Below are 9900 nucleotides of genomic sequence, written 5' to 3'. Positions count from 1 at the left end.
GGGGCTGAGGCTCCTTCGAAATTATAGGAAAAACATTATAACATGTAACGTGTATAACTTTATAACATGTATAACACAGATCAATAGACAGAAATTGATTTTTAATTTTCCTTTTTGGTCACGTTATGGTATCGTCACGTGAGGCCCCGCCCTCCCCTGCGTACCCTGACGTCACTGATGCTCGTGTTGTTTGTGCCGAGCTGCTGACAGTGAAGTGCAAACTGACTCCTGTTGTTGGCTTTTTGGTTTGATGTTAGCACTATTGAAACTCTCCACTGTGCTGGGTGGAAATCATTACAGTGGGATATATTAAAACCTGGGTGAATAAGACTAAAACCATCACGGGGGCGGAGAGAGCTGGATGATTAACTCCAGCTTTTATGATTCTACTTCACATCTGATAAACAAATGTGGGTATTTTGATTTAATCACAAAACATAATAATGCAATAAAATACTTACATCATTATGGAGTCATCTCATCTTAAGAATTTTAGAGCTTAGGTACTAATCAGAACAAACAAATATCTAGAAACGTGTCAGATTATAACGAATCAGTCATTATTGTTTTAAAAACCATCATCAAAACATCACGCTGTCTAACTTCCACTATCTGACGGATCTGCTCGTCTCCACTCTGCTAAGAACTTTTCCCTGATCAGATATTACAGTTCCCGTGGAAAGTGGCGAGGGTTTTTCAAGCAGAAGCGTTAGTCAGAGAGGAGGGTCTGTGCACGAGAGCCGAGCACGACGATAGAGATCAGTGGGTGGGGAGACAGGTAAGGAAACAGTGACACAGAGGATGCGCGGAGCGCGTGAGATGACGGAGAGGAGAGGAGAGAGTGAGAAAGAGGAGTCGCACCTCAAGGAAGTTAACAAAACACCGCGGGGTGAACAGAAGACGCTTCGCACTGAAGGTAAACGAACCTGCTATTATTTCACCGTCCTACCTGTAAAACGAGCGGCGGTGCCGGTGTGCCGGCCGTCGCGTGGACGTGATGCCGTAATGCCTGGATAACATCTGCTCGTGTTGGATGCTTCCCCTCAGAATGGGACTGGTGCAATACGCCGCGGCCGCGCTGCTGCTCTCCGCCCGCTTGGTGCTCGTCTACCCTGCGGTAACGATGCTGCCCGTTTATCTGCCCCACGTTGGCCCGTCCGACTGTGTGTAACGAGCTGTTCACGGTGCGAAAAAGTGAAAGTCTGCCCCGTCTGCTTGTGTTCACAGGTAGACGCGACCGAGGAGTGTGTTTGGTGCCCTCCAGGTAAGAGTCAGCAGAGGCGCTTTATTGATTATAATGAGCGAATAATACGTTGAAACCAGTCTGAGGCAGCATCAGCCCGAAGATCTGACGCGTGCTCTGCAGTGACGACCACATCCTTCATTAATATGCACGCTCCCCTCTCTCATCATCCGGTTGCTCTGCTTATTTTCGCTCTCTCTCTTCCGTCAGGTGAGTATCAGGAGTCTTGCACAAAGTGCGCACCCTGCGCCGCCCGCAGGTACACGTCTGTGCGCAACCAGGAGGACAGCTGCCACCGCTGCTTCGCGGACTGCAGACCAGGTAGAGAGACTATGAGTCATTTGATGCTTCGTCGACAGCCGGGACCGCGACGAGATCGGCGAGCTTTCAATAATAACCCCACGAAAAAGAAAAAAAAACCTGCGAACGGGAGCATTTCCAGAAATGAACTTTTGCTGTGAATCACCGCTGGTTTGCTCCGTTTCAGATTACAATCTGCGCGTGGAGAGGGCCTGCACCCGTACGTCCAATACCAAGTGCGTCTGCAAACCCGGCTACACGTGCACGGACAAATACGATGCCCTAAACTGCAGACTGTGCGAGAAGAGTCAAGGAAATGCGGCGAGAGGTAAATTGCCAGCGTCAGACCGGCCTCCACCAGCAGGGGGCGCTCTATGTAAACAAACCGCACGGGGAGAGGGCCCGCCGGGGACCAGCCTGGGGCCGCGGGGGGCCCCCTCACACTCACATGTACGGACAGTTTACTAAGAACAGCAATGGCATGATGTGAACGTTGCGAACTCCTAATTACTGTAAGCAGATGCTCAGATTGTCTCAAAAGCTATGCAGTAGGAGATGTGAAAGAAATGCTCATGGGAAGTTTTACAAGATTTTGCTGTCATTGCCACAGTTGAACATTTCTTAGAAGTAGCGTATAAGCCTATATTGTATTTATAAGGTTAAATAAAAGCATCATAATCAAGCCTTTAACCCCATTAAAGCAGAAATATTATGAACCTGTAACTAAAGTTTGAAATAACTCAACTGTAGATATTTTAAAAGACGGAGGAAAGTCCTGTTCCTTGAAAAAAAAAAAGAAGAATGCAAATGAAATGAAATAACCAAAGCTTCAAATATCTTCCCTCTGAAATGCCTTGATCCAAAATGACTGAGGCAAAGTGTTTAGGGAGAAACTGGACGCGTCATCCTGCACCAGACACTTTCACTTTCTCTGCCCTGACATTTGCTCTTCACCCTCCTGCTGCTCTGACCTCGGTCGGGAGAGGCCGGCCGTTGGCAGGCGACACAACGAGGCTTTGTTTAAGTCCGTGCTTGTCCTTCCTGAACTGAACCCGAGCTCCGGTGTGTTGTCTTCAGGGAAACGGGGACACGCGCCTGCGTCCGCTTCCTCAGGACGTGACGGCGGCGTGGCCGAGCCCTGCCTGTTTCCTAAGTGAGTCCGCAATGAGCACACAGGAGTTTCAACCCTGCAGGTTACGACATGATTGGTCACATGTTCGACTGTTTCCACACAGGTGCGCTCCTCAGACGGTCCCACCGCGGTCCAACAACACAGGTGAGCGCGTGCGCCTCTGACATGACGGATGGCGTCATCGCGTTAGCGCTGCTGTGCTTTAGCACAGGTCTGACAGCCGCTCTCTCTCAGGCACAGCCAGCAGTCCACTGGCAGCCATCCTCAGTCCCGTGGTCATTATGGGATGCGTGGCCCTCGTGATCCTGCTCTGCCTCCGTCGCCCCGGTGATGAAATCTGCTTCAAGCAAGGTCAGATGTTGGTCAAAGCCGACGTCGCAGTCTCGCGTCACACAGTTTGTTTGTTTGGCTTCACAGAAATGTAGAAATGACTGTGCGTTGACATTTGTCTTGAGCCTCATAATTATTATTTTTTTTTTCCAGCTCTTGTAAAGCTGCGTAATGAGGTAAGTCCCAGAGGCTTCTGCCGCTCTTTACAGGATACGTTCACACGCATCACGTCCCGTTTGTCCTGACCTGGCGTTCGTCGCTTCTTTAGGGAGGCTGTGAAGCTCCCCACAAATCAAGGGAGTCAACCCAGGTCCCCAGAGACTCATTCGGCGCCAAGCAGCAGCCATCGCCTCTCTCAGTAGCTAATCTAGGTAATGATGACAAAAATGGAAACCTCAGTTGAAAAGCTTGACTCACTTTGTGGCGTGATTAATAAAATAAAGAAGGGGAAGACGCAGCTGTGACTCTCAGTCTAATTCCTAAACCACAACTACCTTAAACACAATAAACCAAATACTGGAGCTAAATGTCAGATTCCTCCCGGCAGGTTCCGTCCACGTCCACAACCCGGGCACGGTCGTCTTCAGCCTGCTCAGCCAGTTCGGCGCCGCGGGCGACGGCAGGACGGCGGAGAAGGCGAGCGGCGACGAGGACGGGGACGAGGACAGAGACGGCGCCGCCCGCCACCACCGCGCGGCCTCTCCCAGCATCCACCTGTCCGAGGAGGAGCGCAGCGGGGAGAGCGACAGCGCCCTCTTCCCCTCCCAGGAACAGGGCAAGGACTGCCACGTTTCCAAGGAAGAGGAGCTATGACGGAGACCCGTGCTCTGGCATCCAGACTCAACCTCCTCTAAAGGAAGGAATTACAAAACTGGGGAAGGGCCCTTTTCCCCCTGACAAACTGTGAAGGATTCACATGTGGTGACATGGTTTCCTGCGGACAGAACAGGCTTCATGTCCAGCAGACACTTTCAGCAGCTGGGAGATGATTTGTAAGTTATAATTTAAGACATTCTGTACATACTCTTCAATAAGCTTGTTAAAGTATTACACCTGCATGCTTGGTGTGTCTCAAATATTAGGCATTTTTATTACAATAAAATTTTATTTTGAATAAAGGAAGCGAAGTAGAGATTTTGTACAAAAGAAACACTTACATACAACATAGTGTACACGTGTGCCAAGCTAACGCCAAAGGTCTATTTACAAACCCAAACATCATCAAAGATGTGTAATATCTTCAACCTTTTTGTACCATAGTACATACCGCACTTCAACACCATAGTGCAACAGCCCCTCCGTTAGTTTCTGGCTCCTAGAATCGTGTCAGTCTTCAAACATACAGTACAGTCCGTTTTCTGCGGCTCCGTCAGTCAGCGGGGGGCGGCGGCGGCTTGACCCCGTCATCAGCGATTAGCCGGTGTCCAGACCGGCAGCACGCTTGGCTTCGCCACGCCCGTCAAATACGCGAGGATCCGAGTGCAGGCTCCGAGGCCCGCGTCGCTGGTGGATCATACGTCGATGGGTTGGTCGCATTTCCCACAGACCTCCTGCACGGGCTTGGAGACCTCCTCGTCCGCAGCACACTGGAGGACGGCAGGCTTCTCTGCCAGGAAGTAGCCTGAGCAACGAGAGGAGGGTGAATAACGGAGCGGAGCGAGCAGAGCAGAGCAGAACAGAGCAGAACAGAACCGGTTTACTAACCGTGCCTCAACCTGAACCACTGCAGAAAGGGTGAGATTTTTGTCACCAGCACAAGTGCGATTCCAGCGCAGAGGAGAGCAGTTATGACCAGGAACCACACGGTGTCTGCAAGAACGCGGGTCAGAGGCAGTTTTAGACACTGGAGGGAACCTCGAACAGAACAGAACATTTAGCCTCCCTCACCTGGGACAGACTTGGACCGTCTCCCGGTGGTTTCAGTTGTTGAGGCTGGAAGACAATAGAATACGTGCACATGTCAGTCTGAGGTCTAATCACATGAGCTGATGATGAGCTTGCGTGAACAGCATCGCCATCAACAGTCTAGTAATGACATCATCACACATTTCAGCTGGGACTCCACCATGCCGCCACAAAAGAACAACTATTTAAAAATCCCGTGGCCGTCAGATGAGATTTACGCTAAATGGACTCAGCGAATTCTGACGCCTTAACGCATTCAGTCATTCGTGCCAGCGCTGGGTTGCTTCAACACTTAAACTTCCATAATTACACAGCGTGTAAATGCGGTGTTATACAAGAATGTGCGAGTCCCACTCTCGGTTTCAACGGCCACTTGTGATCTGAATTGCTGCCGTTTGACTCTCAGCAAGTGCTCTCACAGTATGTGAGCCTCGTATTCGATTCAAGTCTGGGACATCACTATAAAACGCGTGAAGACCACACACGCAGCTGATACTGGTTGCGCTGGTGCTGAACCAGCAGGTTTTGATGGGGCGTGGCCGACCCGGTCCGTTCCGTCTTACCGCCAGGCGTGGGGGCGGGCCGGGTGGTGGCCCGTGTCGGCACACACTCGCTGCAGGCCCGGTCCGCGCAGGTGAACCCCGCCTGACACGTGCACACGGCGTCGTGCGTGGCGTTGCAGGCTGACGCCTCAACCATGTGTTCTGTGAAAACAAGAAGTGGCGCAGTCATGAAAAGGCGCTCAGCTTGTCTCCGGCAACGTGATGCATATCGGAAGAGGCGAAATGACTGACGCCCGGGCAACGGCTGGTAAAGACTGTGGGTTTCAGTCATTTCTGTGTTATATTATCACTGAGACGGCCGCCACTGGTATCGCTCAGTGAAAGCAAGATTTCACTTTCATGACACGTGTTCTTTCTTACAGGATGCTCACTTCAGCCTCAACCGAAATTTCCTCTGCTCACATGATCCCTGTGGAGCCAGAGTCGTCCCAAAGCGTCCAGCGTCATCAAAGCGACACGCTGAAGTGCTATTTAGGCTTCGGTTGAGTGATTTTATGCAATGGTGTATTAATTACAGGTGCATGATTCTTAATGAGAAGCAGCCGAAATTAAAAAAAAGGTCGGTGTGTCTAAAATAGTCTGTTGTGCTGCAGCAGTGAATGAGGGTTTTGATGTGGGCGGAATCATTTCCACCAGAATTAGTTTCCACAGCCGTTAATTGGCACTGAGCCCCTTCCTGTGCAGGTTCGAGGCGCTCGACAACGCGACACGTGACTCTGACGGTATCTAACGAACTCGCCGCCTGCCGTCGTTTTTGATGTCACCAGTTTTCACACGGAGAATCAAAGCGCACCGCTCTCACTGCGTCTGCGTTTTATCCGTTGCCCCGTTTCCACGGTGACATTTGAAATTAAGCACAACACGCTGTTTTCTGCTCGACTGTAGCAGCGCAACGACCTGAGTAATAACATAGACATGACATTTCTGTCTGCTGCTCTTTCCGATGTTTACCACTTTTCTGTCCGTTTTTTTTTTTTTTTTTTTTTTCCACCGTCTGCTTCTCGGGCTGCTCTTGCGAGCACCTTCGGTGGGCTGCGCTGCAGGCGCGGGTGCTGAGATCGTATCGGCCCCGAATCCCACCCCAACACGAGCCCTCCCCTCGCTCATCTCTGTCTGACTGGATCCCACCATGACACACAGGACGGGGAATCCCCCCGCGAACAGTGTGTGACCTTAGGCTTCAATGGGTCGACTTCTCAAAACGTTGGGTAACCACTGCCGGTCGAAGCTCTGTAAGGGTTTGTAACCGTCTGACTTGGTGATCGATACTACAAACGCTGAGTCACTTTTAGCACACGTAACATGACCACAAGGGACGGGGACGGGGCAGACTGGGTGACAGGCTCTTCTTATAGCTATATGTACAGCTGGATCATCACACTCATCACACAGACCTTCAATATGTGCTTTAAATATCCATTTTCTGGCTCCTTAAATATGAAAAACCAAAGCAGGCAAGATACTCACGCTTCGTGCAGCTCCTGCAGATTTCGCACTGCAGCTCCGCATTGTAGGAATCACTAAATAACTTCTCCGGGCACGGGACGCAATCGATCATGCAGGCTGTTGGCGAGCGCCACGTCATGTGCTGACCTGGAACACACACACACACACGCACACACACACACACACACACACACACACACGCGCGGAGCTGTAACCTGCTCAAATGAAAGTGTGAAGTGTGAAGAAGAAAAGCCGCCGCCGTACCTGGCAAGCACTTGTTACAGCACAGATGTGGCTGTTTCACCGGCCATTTGTACTGGGTCCTGTTGCACTCCGTGCAGAGCACGGACGAGAGCAAGCACAGGCCGGACAGGACGGCGAAAACGACGGGAAGCGGCTGCATCTGGGGAAAAAGGCACCACGAAACACGAGGAGAGGAGGATGAGCAGTGAGAGGAGGAGGACACGAGCTGTCATGCGCTCACGTTAGAGCCAGCAGCTCCAGAGGCTCACAGTGATGACACGAGTCACGGTAGCTTTACTCGCGACTAAAGGCACAATTCGCATTTAAAAACGCGTCCAACATCCATGAGAACCAGTACAGAAAAGCAACCCTGCACTAATTCAAGCGTGACACTAGTCTCACACCTATGAGGTGAGATGCTCAGAACATCAACAAACAGAAAGTTCAACCTAGCAGGTGTTTTATTTAAAGTCCGACTAAAAAAACACTTCTTAAAAGGCTCTTAGAGTTTACTTACTGTGCCTGAGGAGACGAGACACGCTGTGACCCAGGACCCTCTGAGTGTGAGACTGAGCAGAGGGACCAGAAGTGTGTATTCATAAAATGTCCTGTTGACTCATTCTGAAAAGCGCCTGTTCGGGCCCTCGCGTTCATCCTGTCTCTGTTTTTCTTAAGACCCCCCTGGCTTCTACTCTCTCCTACAACCTTCATTGTTTTCCACTGGTGCCGTCGGTCTCGTTTTTCAAAAAAAGAAAAGAATCGCTATTTTGCCTTTTAAAACCATCCCGCCCGCTTCCTCTGTGCTTTTTTTTTTTTTTTATCACACTCCTTCCTTTCTCTCCTTGTTACAACTGAGTGATGAGGTAATTTCAGTAAAATATCATGCACTACTCATTTAGCTCCACACACATATTGATTTTACAGCTCTCTCTCGTAAAGATCAACGTTATTCCAAGAAGTGGTTTACGTTGATGAGCTTTATGACACAGAGGAGTGGGTTAAAAACAAACATGCCCCTTTTGGATCAAACCCAGATCAGATTAGTCACTTTATCATGTAAAACAATTAAAAGGTGCTGCATGAACACATGAACATGAGCTTTGTCTGCACTTGATCCATGCAGATGCTAATAATAGATGGGTCGACACCAAACTGTGTAAACTGATGCCGGCTCCACACAGGACGACGTGTTTCTCACAAACCTCCACAAACCGTGGAATTTGTGGGAGTGAGAATTCTTCTACTAATCGCTGATAACCCGCTGTAATTTGCATTCGTGTACAGATATTTCTCGTGGTCCTGTGGCTCGTTTTCAAAATAAGATCACAAATGATCTTTACAGATTAAATGTTGTCAGGGTGCGTCACGCAGCCCCCGTTCTCAAGTGGAACTGACTCGAGCTCAGTTCTCACAGAACCCGGGCGAGATCACGTGGCCTCTGAATCGAAACGGGACCTCGGGGGCAAAGGAAGCAGCCGAGGGGCCGCTCGCGGCGCCTGCGCGGCTCCGTGAGCGGCCACACTCAGACGGAGCACAGCAATGACTGGGAGAGTGATGACTGAGCAATAAAAGCAGCCCGTAGTGACTTAGAGCAAACTTATCTGGGGTTTCAGTATTAGCGCTGCTTGACCGTAAGCATTCGTCTGCTTGATTAGAACTTCGACTCATTGTTTGCCAGGAAAGCGTTGACTGTGCTGCGCTGAGGTGAACAGGAAATAAGCCAAAGTTGGCTTGACTAGAAGCGCCTTTGACAAACTGAAGAACGTTGGCACGTGCAAAAGTGCATGTATGACGGCACTTGACATGTGTCAATGAAGGTGACTGAGAGAGAGAGAGAAAGAGAGAGCGAGAGGCGGAAGAGATGGAAGGATGTGGTTTTTCTGAGGAAGTACTTCTCTTGCTGAGTGAGCGCTTTCATGCAGGCCTACTTAAAGGTCACGTGAGGATAATACACTCTGCTGGCCTGTCGAGTGAAATACCTGCTGCCTCAGCCGGCTTTGAATCCTTTCGGTAACGGTGTCAGTGTTACAGTGCGTACAGAAAGGAAGTCGGGTTTGGCTTTGAAGTCGCTACTTTAACAGACCACTCCCCATTTTCAGTCTGCACGTCATTGATACAACCTAATAATTAAAGCTCCATCGATAACACTAGTCTGTAAGAAGATCAGCAGTACACGAGCCATAAAGATTTCATTTTTATTATTGAATAAATATATAAAATAATAAATACAAAATTAGGATAACACATTTGTAGGCTATGCATATAAAAGTAATACACAATACATTTATAGATTCATTGTAGTTTTACAGTTGGTCCCTTTTATTGGAAAAAAATGAAATTGCTTCACTCCAGATCTAGATTTCCTGGTGTGATCTTACCCTTAGTTTTGAATTTCGTTTGACTCATATATTACTAATGCAACTGATACTTTAGATGAGCTGTAACTGTGTCTTTATCCCTTGGTTATTCAGAATGTTGGAGTATTTCAGAGAAGCTATTAAAATATAATTTATTAATTAATGGTCAACTGTTGTTACTGTTTTGGTTGCTCACCTTTCTAACAGAGTGAGACCCTTCTTCCCACACCCTCGATTCATCACTACAACTTTCGTGGGGCGTAAAGTGGGACGTGAAGGGGTCACTGCTGTCCCGGGGCACTTCTACCACCGTCGGCCGTGCATTGCTCTGTTTTGCCTACAGGTGCCTTCCTCATTGCCAGACTATGGCTCGGATTCCTT

At 49.3% G+C, this 9900-nt stretch overlaps 2 protein-coding genes across 4 annotated transcripts; one reads left to right on the top strand and one right to left on the bottom strand.

Moving 5' to 3' along the window:
• The first annotated feature begins 271 nt into the window (after positions 1-271).
• On the top strand, positions 272-4123 carry si:dkey-260g12.1 (tumor necrosis factor receptor superfamily member 14). 2 transcript variants are annotated; one of them, XM_029129063.3, is made up of 11 exons: positions 272-916; positions 1048-1117; positions 1228-1264; positions 1454-1564; positions 1731-1871; positions 2621-2696; positions 2779-2819; positions 2910-3026; positions 3159-3181; positions 3274-3376; positions 3553-4123. In XM_029129063.3, the coding sequence occupies exons 2-11, from the start codon at positions 1049-1051 to the stop codon at positions 3816-3818; spliced, it is 984 nt and encodes a 327-aa protein (XP_028984896.1). In that variant the 5' UTR covers positions 272-916; position 1048; the 3' UTR covers positions 3819-4123. The 2 variants fall into 2 exon arrangements, with proteins under 2 accessions (XP_028984896.1, XP_028984895.1); XM_029129062.3 differs by lacking the exon at positions 272-916 and having other exon boundaries at positions 936-1117.
• Positions 4124-4132: 9 nt separating this feature from the next.
• On the bottom strand, positions 4133-9847 carry cd27 (CD27 molecule). Of its 2 annotated transcripts, none has more exons than XM_055503125.1 (7): positions 9716-9847; positions 7184-7322; positions 6941-7066; positions 5474-5614; positions 4893-4937; positions 4710-4814; positions 4133-4626 (listed from the first exon to the last, which is right to left on the bottom strand). In XM_055503125.1, exons 2-7 carry the CDS (start codon positions 7320-7322, stop codon positions 4517-4519), a joined length of 666 nt encoding a protein of 221 aa, XP_055359100.1. In that variant the 5' UTR covers positions 9716-9847; the 3' UTR covers positions 4133-4516. The 2 variants fall into 2 exon arrangements, with proteins under 2 accessions (XP_055359100.1, XP_028984923.1); XM_029129090.3 differs by lacking the exon at positions 9716-9847 and adding an exon at positions 7680-9496 and having other exon boundaries at positions 4135-4626.
• Between the last annotated feature and the right edge of the window lie 53 nt (positions 9848-9900).

Source organism: Betta splendens, chromosome 16, assembly GCF_900634795.4.
Source record: "Betta splendens chromosome 16, fBetSpl5.4, whole genome shotgun sequence".
NCBI classification, from domain to species: Eukaryota; Metazoa; Chordata; class Actinopteri; order Anabantiformes; family Osphronemidae; genus Betta; species Betta splendens.
This window is presented reverse-complemented; position numbering and strand designations above follow the sequence as displayed.

Bases quoted from the DNA above. Each gene is read 5' to 3' on its own strand.
- cd27 (XM_055503125.1), bottom strand. From the start codon at position 7,322: ATGCAGCCGCTTCCCGTCGTTTTCGCCGTCCTGTCCGGCCTGTGCTTG. The intron at 4,815-4,892 runs GTGAGGGAGGCT...GCGTTCTTGCAG, and splicing joins ACGGTCCAAGTCTGTCCCAG to ACACCGTGTGGTTCCTGGTC. The intron at 4,627-4,709 runs GTTAGTAAACCG...CTCGTTGCTCAG, and splicing joins GTGGTTCAGGTTGAGGCACG to GCTACTTCCTGGCAGAGAAG.
- si:dkey-260g12.1 (XM_029129062.3), top strand. From the start codon at position 1,034: ATGCTTCCCCTCAGAATGGGACTGGTGCAATACGCCGCGGCCGCGCTG. The intron at 1,872-2,620 runs GTAAATTGCCAG...TGTTGTCTTCAG, and splicing joins TCAAGGAAATGCGGCGAGAG to GGAAACGGGGACACGCGCCT. The intron at 2,697-2,778 runs GTGAGTCCGCAA...GTTTCCACACAG, and splicing joins GAGCCCTGCCTGTTTCCTAA to GTGCGCTCCTCAGACGGTCC.